This window comes from Cibotium barometz, chromosome 3 (assembly GCF_041138505.1).
Source record: "Cibotium barometz isolate CiBa-2024 chromosome 3, ASM4113850v1, whole genome shotgun sequence".
In the NCBI taxonomy this organism is placed as follows: Eukaryota; Viridiplantae; Streptophyta; class Polypodiopsida; order Cyatheales; family Cibotiaceae; genus Cibotium; species Cibotium barometz.
In genome coordinates this window covers 11,705,922-11,725,058 of record NC_141048.1, presented here as the reverse complement: position 1 = coordinate 11,725,058, position 19,137 = coordinate 11,705,922, and the positions used below count along the sequence as shown (strand labels likewise).

The window sequence follows — 19,137 nt, the reverse complement described above, 5'->3', positions numbered from 1 at the left end:
TCTTCTAGAGCTTCTAGTTCTATACAAAACACATGTAATCCATTCCTAGATGTGTTGAATTTGTGTTACACATTTATGGTATTTTCATTACTGGCCTTAGCCTTCTTGTGTACTTGTTCCTTGAAATGTATAGCTCGGTTTTTTCCTCACTCGAAGAACAGGAGGACTCACAAATTAGATGGAAAAGCACTTGATTATGATAAAATAGGGACATTAGATAGTCCAACTCCCTCTTACTCCATTTCTTAGTTAATCTTAGGTTTCGTTTAGGAGGGGAGTAAAAGTATTAGGAAAAATGTAGGCACAAGAAGCCCCTTTCAGTGTTAACAACGTGCAGACTTGAACCCCTGGCCATGGTGATGAGCTTTTTGGTGAGCTACAGTAGCTCTTCTCGATTCGCTTCATCTTTGCCTTTCTCATCGTTATCATCTTCCAACAGCTTCCCACGATCTAGTCATCCCGTATCATCCAGGGCCATGACAAGCTCTCCCATTTTTGCTGCACAGCGGGAGCAGCAGCATAAGCGACCCCCGATGCTCCACGAGGCACCTTACTCGCCCCCCTCCTGGGCCTCTCACCTTCATCCTCTCCCTACCCATTTCGTCTCTCTTGGACAAGTAAGTAAATTTTTTTTAAATTTTAAAAATGTTGGATAATTCCCCCTATGGCCTCAGAAATCCCCGTTGTTTTTGGCATTAGATATCATCCTTGACACTTCTCTACATCCATAAAGTAGACGTGTCCTCTTGAATCAGGCATATCTACGCAGAATTCGTTATTTCTAATTGGGAAACTAGGCATCATTCAAATGTATTGGGCATTATGGGGTCAGAAAGGTCTTGTGTGTCATCCCCAAAAGATGCACAAGTCCACGGATTCCTGTGAACCTTAGGGAATCCATAAAACATAAGACCCTATCTTCAATCTCCATCATGGAGCACATAGTACTGTTAATGTCGACTGGCGGCAGCCAAGAGATGGCAACCAAGAAAACATAGCTCTCATAGAGTTATGCAAGGCTCGGATGGCAGCCAAGCGATAGCAGACAAGAGTTTCCCCACATATCCATTGTTTTGATGGTAGCAAAATCCCCACCTAGTGCGTAGTGCGAATAAGTCTATCCGGCCTCAAGCCAAAGAACCATTCCAACGATATATCTATCTTCCAAATGCACATATGAAAAGAAAACAGTCCCATAAGCTTTGGGAAGCAAAAAAGGCCTGAAATTTATCCGGAAAAGCTGAAAGTCACCTGAAAACAGCCGTTTCGAAGCCGAACAGCTATACTCAAGATTTGGCATCTTGGTATGGATCTGTACATATAGTCCGTATAGCTCTAAAATGTGCTATAGCCTTGAAAACCCTAAAACAGCTTGCTTTTAGCTTTTCCTCAAGGGATAGTTAGCCGGAACGCTTTGTATCACTTAGGAATGTCCATGAAGAGCCCTAGGAGGCAGCAACTAGCTAAGGAGAAGAGCCTCCTTGCTAGCATCAAGCTTTTGCTATGCACAAATCAGCCCCAACATACTCCTTTATAGTAATTTTGCTTTTGCTTTCAATAATCGATAGTTTTTAATCTGCTTTTCAAATCTCCCCTTGTGCAAGCTATGGCATCTAGTGTGTGAGAGTAGTGTACTTTCAAATTTCCAACCAAGCTAAAAGAAAAAAAACTGTTTTTCTTCCGATCGGCGCCTAGAAAAAGGATGTCTACTTGGATAATAATTGTTCTCGGTCCAAAAGCACACTAATAATTTTAATAATTTGGCCCGTTCAATTTGTAATAACTTGTCTACTGTCATTAATAATGATGTGAACACGCTTCAATATCTTGTTTTAAGCTTGTTTTCCACATAACTAGCCTTGTGATCAATCTAATGACTTGTTGGGCACATGCCCTCCGTACTCCAAAGTCTGTGTCATGTTCTTAGGCACCCATCAAGATGTCTAGGGTGCCTGGAATCTAAACTTGGATAACCTCCCATTCCCAAAGCTTGTCCAAAAGTCCATAAATCCTATAATCTGATAAAATATAAATTAATGCCCAAAAATCTTCTAAATCCGAGAATTGGTGACACTAGGGGCCAGCTTCACCTAAACCATGGTTTGCTTTTTGACAACGTGCAAATGAGCATGAATTAAGTGAATAATGTTATCACTTGTTGAAATAGTTTTATCACTAAGTAATAAACATGAAGTTACATGGGTTGTAACATTCTGTGGCAATATGGATAAAGTACATTAGACATTCCCCTCAGATTTGTAGGCGATAAAAAACTATGAACATTCTGCCTATCTTGCGTGATTACAGTTTCCCACCCCAATACATCGTTGGAATCTAGCAGACTTGCCAGATGGTACTGAAATTTGGATAAAGGTAAGCTATTGTATTGTTTCAGTTTATAGTGGGATATATGCTGAAAAGTGATTGAGAATGAATAGAAGACTTACCCCTTATGTTTCAGGAGAGCGCAGAGGGATGACTTGACAGGAATGCAGCTTAGTGGTAATAAGGTTCGAAAGCTGGAATTTCTTATGGCAGCAGCCAAGGCAGAAGGCGCAGACTGCGTGATTACATTAGGAGGAATTCAGAGCAATCATTGCCGTGCAACTGCAGTGGCAGCTCGATATCTGAACATTGATTGCTATTTAGTTTTACGAACCAGCAGGGTAGGCTCTGATACCTTTTGCTTATTTTTGAAAGATTTCAAATTCGTTCCTTGGCTGATTATCTTGTGATAAGCCTATTAATTACATTTTTTCAGTTTTTTTAACTATGCAGACTCAAGTTGAGGAGGACCCTGGTCTTACTGGTAATTTACTTGTAGAGAGGATGGTTGGCGCCCATGTAGAGCTGGTTTCAAAGGAAGAATACCGACAGTATGGATCGGAAGTAAGTTGAGAGACATGTCAGTATGCTTTGCCTTGTTATAACATATCCAAATCATGGGGCAGTTGCAACCTGCCATGTCCACAGTGTTTTATGTGTAGCGGTGTTGGTTATGTTCTTGAGCCATATTGACAATTGGAAGTCACATTGTTATTTGACTGGTACCATGTTCTAGAATCTCTAAAAAACAAAATCTGTAAGAAGAGGTGGATGTGTTACAATTCTTCATTAAAGCTGTCTCAGCTTGCTTTTGGCAGTCTAATCCTACTGCCTTTTGGTTCGATAAAGAATATGTGTGTGTGTGTGATTTAGTTACGTATTTGTCTAGTTTTGCAAGTTTATTATTATTATTATTATTTCTTCTCGTGTGTTCTATATTAAGCTTTCCTATTTTTGATTTGCTTGTTTTTAGTGTTTCTCTTGTTTCTTTTAAAATTATTCGTAAGTTTAGATTCATTTGACCTTATGATGGTATATATAGTCTTCTCATGATTTGTGGTGGAGGAAGCCAAACCGGGGGCTGTAATGCCTTGTGATCGTGCCCTCCTCTCTGAAGAAGAAGGGACCGGTGGGTGCTCCGCATGCGGTAGAAGGGCACCTGCCATCTCTGCATACGCTCAGAATCTTGTGTCAGGTGCTCCAGGCATCCCCGCAGAGTGTGAATAAAATCAAGCCAAATAGCGTTGATGGTCTTTGTGTGTGTGGGGGCCATTTAAGAGAAGGGGGGGGGGGGGTCGCCTCCAATGGTCTCACTGCAGCGTGCTTGCCAAATGTGCCAGGTGGCCAAACTGCTGTGAGCTCCGAGTGCTAGCACGTGCTAGCCTCTAGGGTCCATTGTTTGCATGTGGGCTGTGGCCATTGAGGCCATTGAAATGTGGCAGTGCGAGAGCACGAGGGCTAGACTGCTGCTGTCATCCTCACATAGAAAGGTGTTGGGCCAGCCTCTGCCATCCAGAGGCAATTGTCCCACCAGGTAAGGTAACGGGGTGGGCAGTGTTTGGGGTCGGTGGTAAGAAGGTGAAGAATGTGTCGCCAGACCTGGTGGGCCTTTGGGCAATCGTCTGGCTGTGTGTGTGCAGATGAAATGCACTGGACGGATGCAACTTGGTCCCAAAGTTGTTGGATAATGCTCTCCAAAAATTTGAACTAAACTTGGGATCCTTGTCTGATGTTATTGTCCTTGCAATCCTCCTATCAATGGTGGATGAACAGGCGAGTGATGTCTTTCGTTGTGGCCGTTTGCTTGCACGGTATCAACATGCAAAATTTATTGAATCGGTCCGCAGTGGTTATGCTTTGTGTGTTCCGAGATCCGAATGTAGCGGGAAGAGGTTCAATGTCCATATTGACATCTTGGAAAGGATCTTCGGAAACTCGAAAAGGTTGAAGCAACCCTGCCTGTTTCATATGAGGAACCTTCGCTTTCTGGCATATCTGGCATGCTTGGACATGTTGATAGACATCCCGTCTGATTTTGGGCCAATAGAATGATCGCTCAAGCTTTTCCAATGTATTGTTGATACCTTGATGTCCTCCAACGAGAGAGTCATGGGCATCATGAAGAAGTGTCTGGCGCTTTTCCCTGAGAATGCATAGTCGGATCTTGTAAAATAACCAGCCATCATGGATGGTGTGGTGACCTAGTTCCGACTACAGGGCCAATCTATACCGAGTCCCGAATTCCAAAGAATCCTTGTACTGCGTCTTCAGACTATCGAGATCTTTTTCTTGTGCACAGTGGACTCTTGCAAATTTTGAATTGTGCCTTTACGACCTAGAGCATCGGCAACGGGGTTATTTGAGTCAGGAATGTATTCAATCATACCTCCAAATTGTTGGAAGATTTGACTTCATCTGGCTTGTCTGTCACTCCATTGGGCTCTAGGCATGGTTTGCAACCATGTAAGTGCGTGGTGATGTGTCTTAACTGTGAAATGTCTCCTGTAAAGAAAATGTTTCCAATGATTAAGAGCTATCATCACCCCTAATAACTCCTTGTCATCAATAGGATAATTCTTTTCTGCATCATTTAATTTCCGGCTATAATAAGCCATTGGGCGCCCTTCCTGCTGGAGGACACCTCCTATGGCTAGATTTTTGGCATCGGTAATCACCTTGCAAGGATCATCCCATGAAGCCAATTTGAGAACTGGAGACTCAGAGGCAACTTTCTTCATTGCATGAAATGCCTCGAGTGCTTTGTCCGTGATGGACATCTTCTGTCAACGCATCTTCACGCCATAGTCACAAGGGACGGGGACGGTAAAAGGGGACGAGGACGGGACGTGGGACGTCCATAAGTAGGGAACGGGGACGGGGAGGGAACGGCACTTAAAAAATACTTAAAAAAAAAAAGTTTTTCTACTCTACACTTATTCTACTTTGGAAGTACATCAAAATGAACACAAATTTACACTAAAATGGTAAGCTTTTGAGTCATATTAACAAAATACGCCAATCAAAGAGTGAAGGCGTTGACGGTTGATTGTATTAATAATTAAGTAGATACAAAACGAGTCATGACTCAAGAGTCAAGACTAAGTCTTAAGGAGGCAAAATAAATGGACGGACTCAAATGAGTCAATGACAAAAAGTGCTAAAGCTTAGAGGCTAGAGGCTAGAGGCTAGAGCTAAGTAGCAAGGTCCATGAATGATCATCCACGTGAAGTGCTCGCCTCATGGTCATGGGTAGCTTGTGCGTGGATGAAGTGCTCGCCTCATGGTCATGGGTAGCTTGTGCCGAAGGAGCATCAAGCTCATCCTCATGGTCATGGGTAGCTTGTGCGTGGATGAAGTGCTCGCCTCATGGTCATGGGTAGCTTGTGCCGAAGGAGCATCAAGCTCATCCTCACTCTTATCCTCATTGGCATGCTACTTTGCACCTCATCCTCTTGTTGCTCTTCTTGTTGACTCATCTCCCACTTGGTGAAGGGATCTGCCTTCTTGGTCACGCTCTTGCAAAGCATTCGCAAGTTCGCGCTGATGAAGACAAGGTCATCGGCACGCTCTACCCCGAGTCGGTTCTTCTTCCTAGAGGCAATGTGGTTGTAGGTACTCCAAAGTTGCTCGAGGCAAGAGGAGCCGGCCTAGCTAAGTATGCGGATGGCAAGCTGCTGTAGCTCCGGTCCATCCGAACCAAAGTCCTCCCACCATAGAGTAGCACCAACTTTCGAGCGGTCAATCTGTGCATCATGACAGCCATAGGAGCCATGAAATGACCTATATATGGAAAGCTGGTCCCTGATCTTGTGTCTAACCGATGCATCAGGCACAAGCACAGTTGCATAGAAACGCGTTTCATACAGGTTCGAAACGTACGAAACGTTTCGTCCTGTATGAAACGCGCTTTTTTCATCATCCCAAAATTATTATTATTATTATTATTATTATTATTATTTTTTGTAGAGACGGATTGCATTGAGAGTTATCTCCCAGGATTGCAGTTCAGGGCCTTGTGAGAGAAACTGGAGTACATGGGCTCTTTTTCACACGAAAAAGAGAAATAGACTCTCCTCAGCACAATTGGAGAGGCTTGTCTTTTGTCACTGCAATCTCTGATTGCTAGAACAAAAGGGTCATCCCATTGAGCCTCGCCAAGTGAATCCAGATAAGATTGATATCATGAAGTGCAAGGAGATTCCCGATATTCCTCAGGAGGAGAGAGACATCTATTCTATGCTCTATGAGGAGATCATGGCTCTGGCTCGCACTACACGATCTTCTCGAGAGGCTAGTACTAGTGGTGCAGCTGCACCTCTAGAGGATGAGGCATTTGAGGACTCGGCTACCGGCAGTGACCTTGAGAGTGAGGCTGCAAAGGCAGAAGATGCAGATGAGGATGAGCATGAGGATGCAGATAGTAGCTAGCAGCTGCTGCTAGTATCATTTTATTTGGACATGTTATTTAGTTTGAACTTTGGACATGCTATTTATTTTGATCTTGGATTTTGAGTCATGACTCATCACCCACGTGGTGATCCTTTTGATTTCTGTTTAGTCATCAGTGATCACCCACGTGATTTGTGATATCATCATATCTTACATGTATTTTGTTTTTATTGAAATGAATTCAATGTGGTCTCTTATAAGTTATGTCAACAGTTTTTTCTTTTCCATATTTCAAGTAAAAAATATACATGTTTTTTCTATTTTGTATGAAACCTTTTTGTACCCGTTTCTTACCTTTTATGAAACGTTTCAAAACGTATGAAACCCGTTTCATACCTGCCGTTTCTGAAACGCCTGGCAACTATGGGCACAAGACAGTCCAAGATGATCCTCCATCCAGCGCTCACCTCCCGGTCGCTCTCCTGCTTGTTGCCTTGGAATTTTGGGTCCACCACATAAGCTGCTGCATGCAATGGAGAGTAGTAGGAATTCCACCTTCCTAGACACAAGGCATGGATCTCCTCGTATTTGTCTTCGTCAGGCACAAAGTCTTTCAACTTCTCTATCATGCAATCCATGGCCTCGTAAACCTTGCCTATGCATGGTTGCATAGCGTCTACAATCCTCAATAGGTGGACTATGGGCTCACACGCTCCCACCAAGAGGCGTCATCCGCTCGTAACCTACACTCTTGGCTAGTGTTTGTATGGGACTCTTGCATGTCGACAAACTCGTCGCTAAGGAAAAGCCCCCTGAAAGCACCGCTACAATCCTTCAACCGGCCCAACCTGAGAAAGTTGTAGGCAAACCGGGTGTCGGATTATTTGAGGAGAGAGAGAGAGGACCTCTTGTTGAACTCATGCCGAAGTCTTTGGTGGTTGAGGACAAAGGAGACCATGGTGTTGGCCTCCTCAATGAGCGGGCTGATCCATGGCAATGCTCCTATGTCCTTGAGGAGGTTGTTTAGGCAATGAGCCATACAAAAGGACACCGTGACATGTCCATAGCTCCCGTCGCCCTATTGGAAGGCTCCCTATCCACAACAAAGCCCACTACATGCTCGGGGCCAATGATCTCCATGGTGGTAGCGCACTCCGTCGCAAGCACATCCGCGCTCTTCCTGGTGCTAGATGCATCATGAGATGAGATGAAGTACATCTCTCTGCGGGAATATGCAGCCACGCCATGAATACTCCTCTTGCGGGTGTCACTCCATCCATCCACAATGAGGGAGACTCCGTTCCTCTCCCACTGCCGCTTTGTGTTGTCGGCCGCTTGCTCTACAATGCTCTTCTTCTTCTCGAGCAATGTAGTGCGCAAGCTCTCGGATGAGGGGGGCGTATAGATGATGGCGTGCATGATCCCGATCCACCACATGACTCCATTGTAGAGGCTTGAGTTCCTCCTCCCATCGTCGCAGGATCCACGGCCACTCATGGTGTCCTTCTTGCCGCTTCGACCGCCTCGTAGACGGCAAGCTTGTCAAGAAGTTCCCGTCTCTTCTCGGGCGTGACATTTGTGCAAAACCTCACCTCATGTCCACTCTCACGCAAGAGGTGGGCTCGCACGCCACCTGTTCGCCGGTACGGGCAAAGCTTGCATGCCCATGGCCGAGAACCACCTCCATGAGCGGATGGGGTGTAGTTAACCTCCTCCCAGCATGTCCATCTCGTTGTCCTTCTACGGGAAGCCCCGGCACGTGAGGAGGATGCCATGGTTGAAGATGGCTTGAGCCTTGAGCCTTGAGGAGAGAGAGAGAGAGAGAGAGAGAGAGAGAGAGAGAGAGAGAGAAATGAAATGATATATTAACATCCTCAAAAGGCCAAAATGACCTATAAGACCAAAAAGGTTACAACAATTGGTGGATCTGATACAATGTCTGTGTAAGAAAAGCTAAAACAACTAAACAACTAACTGAAACTGAAACAATAACTATGAGGAAAAGTAAGGTACTAGGAGCTCCTAATGGATAGCATATGGGGAGGAAAACTCCAGCAACAAAGGTAAGCATCATATACATCACTATCCAAAGATGTCTCTCATGGGTCGATGGCAGATATCCTCAATGTCCTCCATGGTGAGTACTTTGACTGGACGTCTCCCATGCCGTGCTAGTATGGTCCTGATCCTCTATTGTAATCTCTGCCGGTGTCAAGATGGGCCTCTCATCTTGGGGCACCTAGAGTGCCCCAGCTCTATAGCCCGATCAATCAGTGTACCTGTGGTGCGGCTATACTTTGGGGCTAGCTGCAATGCCTGCTGGCCTGACTGCCCAATCTCTGGTCGAAAGAAGTCTGTAATTTGCCTCTGTAGGTGTCTCTTCCTCTCTGATCCCCTTCCTCTCAAGAGACCCTCTCTGTGTCTACGCAGCTTCAGTAAGTATAATCCCAGGCATCTCTGATCTTGGTATCTCATGACTCTGGAAAGTGGTCCGAAACCCTCTCTGAACAGGCATTGAAAACGGCCTCGCATCTCATAATAAACTGGATAGTGACATATGTAATGTAACTCTGTCTCTGGCTCCATCTGGCACAACTAACAAATCTTGGCCTGTGCTGGTACTCCTCTGAATCTGCCAGTCTCAAGTGCTATGTATAAAGGAGACCGATCGAGTGAGTGCCTCTACTACCAATGGGGGGGCAGCCATCTCTGCACGGATAATATCATGTGGTACGGAGGCCTTGGCCCTAATCATCCGGGAAATCATAGAAACCAAGGGCCTCTCCATACATCTCCATCCATCAGTGCTACCAGCTCGGCTGTGGTGATCCACTGAGGGTCCCCATATCTCCACTCCATACAGCATGGCTGAAGTGACCAAAGTGACCAAAGTGTCAGAGCTTTGTTCGAGGTTCCTGAAACTGAACTTGCGAACACATCCTCTCTAGTCTCCCCAATGCTGCATAAGCTCTGGTCAATCTGGTCTCCGCTGCTCTCCTCAAGGAAAATAGTGGGCCACTAAAAACCACACCAAGGTAAGTATATGCATCTGTATACTCCACTGTCTCTTGACCATATGTAAAGGTGGGTACTGACCTCCTAACCTATTGTGCTGTGGTGTTAAACACCATCACCTTGGTTTTACCAAGGTTAACAGACAATCCACTGTCCTGTGCAAACGTGTGCAATGATCCAAATGACGTTGCATCCCCTCTGGAGAATCTGAGATCAGCACAATTGTTGGGTGTTGGACTCACACACTCACACACACAAACCTGCACATTAGGGTTAGGTGCAGGGTAGAGAAGCTCACACACAGAAATGAGAGAGAGAGAGAGAGAGAGCCAAAAGTGTGGTATCCACAAAATGCAAGTCAACCCTTGCATGTGTGCCACATCCATATAATATAGAACTACAAAATATATATTGTCCTTTCACACTTGATGTCCAAGGGGAAAAACCACATGGGAAAAAGTGCCCTTGGTTAAGCCCTGTTCACACATAGCACTACCATAAGTGAGCATATGCCTACAACAATATCATCAGCATACAATAACAGCGGAATCCATGTCCCTGCTAGCTGTGCTCCTCTGTCACCCTCCCGCTCTACATAGTCTGAAACCTCATCCACGTACATCCCAAATAAGGTGGGAGAAAGGGGGCAGCCCTGTTTCACCCCAATAGTGGAGTGAACCATCTCAGATATACCCTGAGTAGTACGTACTTGCCCCACAGCTGTCCTGTATAAAGCCATGATTCCCCAAATCAGCTCTGTGGGCACTCCCATCTCCTGTAGTCTGCGCATCAGTTTGGCTCTCGGTACTGTGTCAAAAGCTTTGCGGAAATCCACAAAGCAACAATAAATCCTCTTGCCATATAATCTGCCCTCCTCAATAATAGCTCTGAGTGTCAAGATATTGTTGGGGTAAAGGCGTTATGCCCACCCTTATAGTGTGTACAAGCCCATAAGTTATAGTACATAGTACACTTAGTACTTTTAATGTACTAAGTGCACTATCTGTACTAGTGCAATATACATGTGTGATAGGGGAGTCACACACTCACTTGGTGAGTTGACTTATCCCCACAACTCTCTCTCCTCCTCTCTCTCTCCCTTGTGTTTCTCTGTGTATGTCTCCCACATAACCTAACCCTAATTCCTTCTCCCACACAACTGGTATCAGAGCGTGAAGCGCCTCCCTCCCCTTTTCTGTAAGGCGTGGAGTGAGTGAGAGGCCGATCCTGTGAGAAATCAGAAGGCAGCATAGCGAGGAGGCCAGCAGTGAACCCCATGTGAAACAAACCACAAGGCAGCAGTCGCGAGAGGTGGCAGCTCAGGCACGTAGAAGGGCAGGCGCAGGTGGAGAAGAAGGCGTTGAATCATTCGCAGGCAGACTGGGCGAGCACGTGGCAAAAGGTAGCGTGGTGAACCCGACGCTATTACTTGCATTGACGCGGCCGTGCAAGAGATGTCGTCGCTTGCTGCACCCAGGCCTAAGGCGCCTACAGCAACCTGTGGCGAAGGCCGTGTAGAAGCGCTGGCCACCTAGGCGAGTGGCGCTCAGCAGCGAGCGAACACAGGTCGACTAGGTGTCAGCTCGAAGCTAGGCTGGGCGAGCCTACGTGCGATGGCGTAAAGCCGTCTATGAGTCAGCGCACAGCAGGCGGGCATCCATCACGCGGCCCTTGTTCACTATCGGCAACGAGGACAGACGTGAAAGATGCTCTCTCATGGGGTCGCTTCTCAACGAAGTCCATTCTGATGCAGCGTCCCTTGAACTTGTGCCCATCCCGCCTCACAATGGCCATGCAAGCCTCCTGCTTGGTGTCGAACTCAATGAATCCGCCAACCCCACAGTGAGAGACAAGGCGAAAGAGAGATTCAGGTCTTCTTTCCTCTTCCAGCATCAACACACGTGCAGCACTCTTTCTGCAGCAGCATCAGCAAACCCCCTCTCCTGCAACAACTGAAATTCAGCCTGCAGATCAGAGAAATTCAAAAATTACGAGGTATTTGCTTTCAATTTTGAGAATTTCTTATCAATTCAATCAATTGAGCAGGTACAGGTGCCAAATTGCTCAATTTTGAGCAAAATTGGCAAAATTGGGTGACATTGGTCACAATCAGGATCAATTTGCAGGAAATTGGATGTTGAAATTTGGGGCTTTTGATGTAATTGTGCAATTAAGCACTCATACATGCTGTATGATGTGAAAAATCGCACATTTGGGCAAAATTGCAGCAAATTGCAGTGCAAATCAAGGGGCTTTTGTGCCGATTTGGTTGATTTGCATGCAGGCAATCGCGTTTGATGCTGTGGATAATGTGTTGATGCCTTACAAGCACTCAATGTGCCTGTAAATCAAGGGGCTTTCATGTATTTGATGTATATGTGGCCAGGGGGAAGCATCGTGAACACTCTGGATGCCTTCATGTGCGTCAATGTACCATGTATGATCAGAAATTGATCTGTAAATCAAGGGGCTTTTCAAGTTTGTATGCTTGTTGAGCTTGGCAAAGCAGCAGGCAAGACATTTATGCCTTGAATCCTCAAAAATCAGCTTGCAGTCAAGGGGCTTTTGCCCAATTTCTGTTCGGGACTGTTTTATGCAGTGTACGGGACTGTAAAAGTCTGATTTTTACTCGTTTGGACAGCCAGGAGAGCATTTATTGCTATTGTACCTGCTGGTACAGATTTGGCACAGCTTTGTGCAAGTTTTGGCATGGCTGTACACTGTTTTGAGTGACCAAAAGGTTCAATTTCAGCTGCTGAACTTGCCGGTACAGGTTTGGTACATCATTGGTGAGCACTTGGTACTGCTGTACAGTACTTTGGAAGGGCAACAGAGCACATTTAAGGTGCTGTCCAAAATCTGCAGCAGCCAGATTTTGGTGATTTCATCACAAAAAGTGGGAGAAAAGTTGCATTTGTGCTTCCGCAGTGGGAGATAAACTTTGGGAGAAAAACTGTGAGCACTTTGTGTGCTTTTGGTGCAGTGTTTGCACATTTTTGCAGGGAGTCAGGCATTGACAGGTTGCATATTGCTATGGCAACCACAGGTGAGAGCTCTTCATTGCTTCACATCAAGAAGTTTGAAGGCTCGCATAATTATGATATTTGGCAAACCCAGTGCTACAATGTGTTGCTCCAGAAAAAGCAGCACAAGCCTATAAAAGAAAGGGGTGTAATGCCCGCTTCTCTTACTGCTGAAGAGTGGGAAGATATGGATGAGCTGGCAAGATCTACTATCATGTTGTCTGTGTCAGACTCATTACTTTTCAGCATTCGTGAAGAGAAGACAGCTTGGGGAATGTGGCAGAGATTGCAGGACTTGTATGCCCAACAAAGTGCCTCAAGCAAAGTGTATTGGTTGAAGAAACTCATAGGTCTTCAGATGAAGGAAGGGGGGTCTATGACAGCCCATCTAAATGAGTTTAATGGTATTGTCAGCCAGGTCATTAATCAAAAATTGGCAATGGACGATGAGTTCAAAGCCACTTTTTTGTTATGCACTTTGCCAGAGAGTTGGGACACATTCAGGATAGCCACTAGCAATTCGCATGCTATGCTGTCATATGCAGATGTTGAGGGTGCTCTTCTTCAAGAAGAGATGAACAGGAAAAACAACTCTGTTGGAAAGTCCAATGCAATGAATGCACGTGGGAGATCCCAACAAAGGGGAAAAAGCCAAGAACGGGGAAGGAGCAAGTCTCGCTCCAAAAAGGATTTGGAATGCCATTATTGTGGCAAGAAGGGACACATTAAAAAGCAATGCTACAAATGGAAAAATGATCAAAAGGAAAAGGGAAAAGGCAAAGACAAAGAGAAAGATGAAGCCAAAGATGTAAAGCCAAAGGGCAAAAGTGGAGTCAAGATTGAAGAAATCAATGTGTCACATGCAGGTGGCAGTGAGGATGAGGTTCTCTTTACGTCTTCACTTGATGCCCATTCACTTCTTACAGGTGGTCATGGTATGCACTCATGGATCATTGATTCAGGTGCCTCCTTTCATGTCACAGGTTGCAGAGACTTGTTTGTCAGGTATACTGCTGGCAATGAAGGAGTGGTTTATTTGGGTGATAACCATGCATGCAAGATTCTTGGCAGAGGTGATGTGAGGCTTGTATTTTCAGATGGCTCACAGCTTATGCTCCATGATGTCAGGCATGTGCCTGAGATCAAGAAGAATCTACTTTCTACTGGACAGCTTGATGATGCTGATTATGTTACCACATTTGGTAGTGGAAAGTGGAAAATTAGTAAGGGCTCACTGGTTGTTGCCAGAGGCTCTAAGGTGGACACTCTTTACTTTATGCATGCAGGTGTTTGTCACCATGCTAATGTAAATGCAACCGAGCTGCCGGAAATCTCTATGTGGCATAGCCGGTTGGGACACATGAGTGTCAAGGGAATGGAGCAATTGTCTCGTTTGGGTTACTTGCCTTCTCTAAAGTTTTCAAGTTTTCAATTTTGTGAGCATTGTATATATGGTAGGCAACTACAGTGCCCCCACAAGAAAGCTCTTGGACAAAAAGATGCTCAGTTAGAGCTTGTGCATACAGATGTATGTGAGATGCCTCAGCTTTCTTTGGGAGGGGCAAAATATTTTGTGTCTTTTATAGATGATGCCACACGCAAGGTGTGGGTCTATCCTCTTCGTTTGAAGAGTGATACATTCTCAGTGTTTCAGAAGTTTGTTGCTCTTGTTGAGAATCAAACTGGCAAAACACTGAAAGCTTTGCGTTCCGACAATGGTGGAGAGTATATGTCCAAACAGTTTCAGGACTTTTGTGATGCTAAAGGCATCAAGAGGGAGCTCTCTACTCCTTATGATCCTCCACAAAACGGGACAGCAGAGAGGATGAACAGGACCATACAGGAGAAGGTCCGTTCTATGTTGTCACATGCTGCATTACCTCATGGTTTTTGGGCTGAAGCTGTTATGACAGCCGTTCACCTTATAAACAGGTCACCTAACACGAGGCTTGGTGGGAAAGTGCCAGAAGAGGTATGGACAGGGAAGCCTCCGTCATACAAGCACTTGAGAGTGTTTGGTTGCGTTGCGTACGTGCACATACGCAGGGCAATGCGCACCAAACTTGATCCTAAGTCTCACAAATGCATATTCCTAGGATATGGTGACAGAGGTGAAATGGGGTATAGGCTTTGGGATCCCATGAATAGAAAGATCATACGCAGCAATGATGTCATTTTTGATGAAACATGCATGTATAAGGAGCCTGCAAGGCAACAGGAGCCTGGCAGAGTCATCTTTGATGATGATGGACATCATGGACAACAACAAAGGGCTGTAAATCAGCCATTACAGCAGGAAAACCAGCCCTTAAATGGTGCTGAAAATGGTCCAAATGGACAGCCAGATATGGCAGAAGATATCCCTATAAATATACCACAGTTAGAGGAGATACCGGGCATGATTTTTCAGCCTTATGGCATGGAACAGGAGCCACCAATGGGTGATATGCAGGCTGGACAGCAACCTGCAAATGATGGTCATTGGGTACGGAGGTCCACTAGACCCTCCAGAGCCCCTGACAGGTTTGTTCCAGGGGTTGACTACTTGATGCTCACTGACTGTGGGGAGCCCTCATGTTATAAAGAGGCTTTACAGAGGGCAGACAAGGCTCTATGGGAGCGTGCCATGAAGTCAGAGATGGATTCTCTGCATAAAAATGGAACTTGGAAGTTGGTGCCTTTGCCTGCAGGCAAGAAGGTTTTGCCATGCAAGTGGGTATACAGGCTCAAAGTTGCATCAGATGCAAAGCCAAGATACAAAGCCAGGTTAGTGGCTAAGGGCTTCAAGCAGGAATATGGTGTGGACTTTGATGAGATCTTCTCTCCAGTGGTCAAAATGACCACACTTAGAGCTGTGTTGGCTTTGGTTGCGCATGATGATCTGGACTTGATTCAGATGGATGTGAAGACTGCTTTTCTTCACGGTGATCTCCATGAGGAGATATATATGCAGTAGCCAGAAGGTTATGCAGTGAGTGGAAAGGAGAAGCTTGTATGCAAGCTGAAAAAGAGTCTTTATGGGCTCAAACAGGCACCAAGAGAATGGTATCATAAATTTGATACATTCATGAAATCTCAGAAATTCAGGACAAGTGACATAGATCACTGCTTGTACACCAAAAGAGCTTTGGATGGCAGTCTATTGATCCTCATCTTGTATGTTGATGATATGTTGATTGCCGGGAAATCTCGTAAAGAGATGGATGCCTTAAAGCAGAGGCTGCATCAAACCTTTGATATGAAGGATTTGGGTGATGCAAATCACATCTTGGGTATGCGGATACTTCGGGACAGAAATCAGCATGTGTTGTATTTGTCTCAGAAGGAATACATTGGCAAAGTCTTGCAGAGGTTCAATATGGACGGGGGGAAGAAGACTAGTACTCCTTTGCCTCCATATGTGAAACTCAGTGCTATGGACAGCCCACAGTCAGATAGAGACAGGGCTGATATGGCCAAGATTCCGTATGCTTCAGCTTGTGGCAGTCTCATGTATGCCATGGTTTGCTACTAGGCCGGACATTGCATTTGCAGTGGGAGTGGTTTCTAGATACATGGCCAACCCTGGCAAGAAGCATTGGGAAGCAGTGAAAGGTGTCATGAGATACCTGAAGGGCACACAGGATTTGTGGATTTGCTTTGGCAAACAGGATGCATTAGTGCATGGTTACACGGATTCGGATTATGCCGGTCATCCAGATAACCGGAAGTCTACTACCGGTTATGTGTTTACATTCACAGGAGGTGCTGTGTCATGGATATCCAGGATGCAGAAGTGCACAGCCTTATCTACTACAGAGGCCGAGTATATTGCAGCCACAGAGGCTTGCAAGGAGGCATTATGGCTATCTCGGTTAGTGGTTGATTTGGGTTATACAGGGGATATTCCATTGTTGCATTGTGACAGTCAGAGTGCCATCCAGTTGGCAAAGAACCCTGTTTTTCATGCAAAGACGAAGCATGTGGATGTGAAGTATCACTTCATCAGAGAGGTGATAGAGAACAAGCAAATTCAGCTTGTTAAGATTCACACGGATGACAACCCGGCTGATCTGCTGACAAAGAGTTTGCCTCCGGAGCGGTTTGCTCATTGCAGACACTTGATGGGCATTGGATGAGGCCAGTTTCAGCCTTGATATGGCCTTGTATATTATCATGTACATGCTGTTTTTTCTTTTCCTTTACTGAAGGGCACTTTGCCTTTAAGTGGGAGGTTGTTGGGGTAAAGGCGTTATGCCCACCCTTATAGTGTGTACAAGCCCATAAGTTATAGTACATAGTACACTTAGTACTTTTAATGTACTAAGTGCACTATGTGTACTAGTGCAATATACATGTGTGATAGGGGAGTCACACACTCACTTGGTGAGTTGACTTATCCCCACAACTCTCTCTCTCTCTCTCTCCCTTGTGTTTCTCTGTGTATGTCTCCCACATAACCTAACCCTAATTCCTTCTCCCACACAGATATGGTCAAGAGTGGAGAAACCTCTCCTGAACCCTGCGTGCCCTGATGCACGTATGCCCTCTCTCTCTGCCCATCTACTCAACTCCTGCTCAAGAATAGATGCATATAATCTAGCCAATGTGTGACCAATCATGATGGTACGATAATTCCCAGGAAGCATGGGATCCCCTGACTTGAAGATAGGCACAATCGTGGACATATTCCAAGTCTCAGGAAAACCCTCACACATGGCTCGTTTAAACATCATAGCAATAAGGTCTGCACCATGAGCACCTCTCTCTGTAATCTGATCCTCATCTCTCTGCACTCCTCATCATACCAGCTGTTCTGGGGCATGTTCCCAGATCGTCTCCGTGTAGGCTGACTATGGGGATATGCCTCTGATGCTGCAGCATGAAGCGTCTCTATCAATATCTGAGTGATCTCATCCAATGGCCATCCCGGCTCCTCGGCACATAAGCGTCTGTATATCTCATCCGTGTACACGATGTCAGTCTCCCTCGTAAAGGTATAACGAGTGTGTGTGGAGACCTGTCTCAATGGAGCTGTGCTGAACTGAAATGTGAGAGTGAAGGACAAGATAGCATGATCCACTGCTACTCCAACCGGCCTAGTGCCTACCATAAAATCTTGAAAAGAGGGAATGAGATTGGGCTGAGCCATAACATAGTCCACTGTAGTCTGTACTAGCACCATGCCGATGTGGAAAGCTAGTGAAACCGCCCTTTGTTGGGAATCTCTGTAGGCCATTCAGGATGGCCAATCCATGTGCAGTCCCCATGTCTGTTAAATACTGCCCATACACAGTATGTTCCTTATCCTGTGAGAGTCTAGATAGGCCCATATCCCTAACATCAAGCTCCCTCAACATCTCCTCTGAGGTATCATAAAATACTGTCTGGTTATGGGCGTTCCTGGCATTGAAGTCCCCTAGGAGAATGATGTCACCATCCCTGGAGAACTCCCAAATGTCATCATCCAAAATAGAAAAGGGAGACTGCCCGCTAGGTGATGCATACACTGATGTACTAGGAGCAAAATAGCATATAGCAATGTAGAGATATTTGCCCCCGTCTCTGCCCTCAGTCTAACCCACATGTACCTAGCCTGCTCATCTCTGCGGACTATATGTATCAGTGGCTGCAGCTCCTCTCTAAACAATACTGCCACTCCTCCTGAGCCCCGTCTTCTATGCTCTGAACGAGTCTCCTGTCTACAAGGTGTCTCCCATCGGTATCCACTAACATGTGGCATGGACTGTCTAGGAGCATGATGCGTCTCACAGTAGAAGATGATGTCCCTCCCAGTGAAACTATCCTCAAAAGCCCCTACATCAAGGTGTAGAGATTCATTACAATTCCAAGTAGCAACTTTGATTGTAGTCCCATAGGTCTCGCGCCGTCATGAAGAGCGCCTCTCCATAATCACCACTCTACCATCTCTATAGAAGGCCACTTTCCCTTTCTCTCGGGCTGCCCTTATCTCGGACATAACTTCTTTCATGTGGGCAAGTTGCGAGAGTGTGAGGTCATCTCCAAGAAATATTCCCGTCTTCTTGAGTGTAGGACGTCTCTTTAAGAAGTCCTTCTTCGCTTCCATGGAGGGGAAACGAATGATAAGTGCTCTCTCCTTAGAAGATTCGCCACTACCTTCTCTCTTCTTTTCCACTCTCCATGCCTTTGTGTGCATGGCTTCAATGCCCATCATAGAGAAGAGCTCCTTGGTTTCCCCTTCCGCATCATCACGGTCTTTTAGACCGGACACTCGTACATGTAAGGCCCGGGTCTTCCTCCTTTGCTCCTCTTCAAGGGTCATGTTGATGATGGTGGGAGTGGGGATGGGTGGCGATTCTTTACCTTTCCCTCTCTTGGCGACCTCGATCCATTTCGCCGCCTCGTCCATCTTCTTTTGTGTCTT

At 45.7% G+C, this 19,137-nt stretch overlaps 1 protein-coding gene across 1 annotated transcript in view; it reads left to right on the top strand.

The window, feature by feature from the left end:
• Positions 1 to 229: 229 nt before the first annotated feature.
• Positions 230 to 19,137, top strand: part of D-CDES (D-cysteine desulfhydrase) — a 38,730-nt gene continuing 19,822 nt past the window's right edge. Inside the window, exons 1-4 of the mRNA XM_086773097.1 lie at positions 230 to 617; positions 2,308 to 2,373; positions 2,472 to 2,666; positions 2,779 to 2,889. Of these exons, the coding sequence (XP_086629223.1) occupies positions 354 to 617; positions 2,308 to 2,373; positions 2,472 to 2,666; positions 2,779 to 2,889 (636 nt within the window). The 5' untranslated portion in view covers positions 230 to 353. The remainder of the gene's footprint in view (positions 618 to 2,307; positions 2,374 to 2,471; positions 2,667 to 2,778; positions 2,890 to 19,137) is intronic.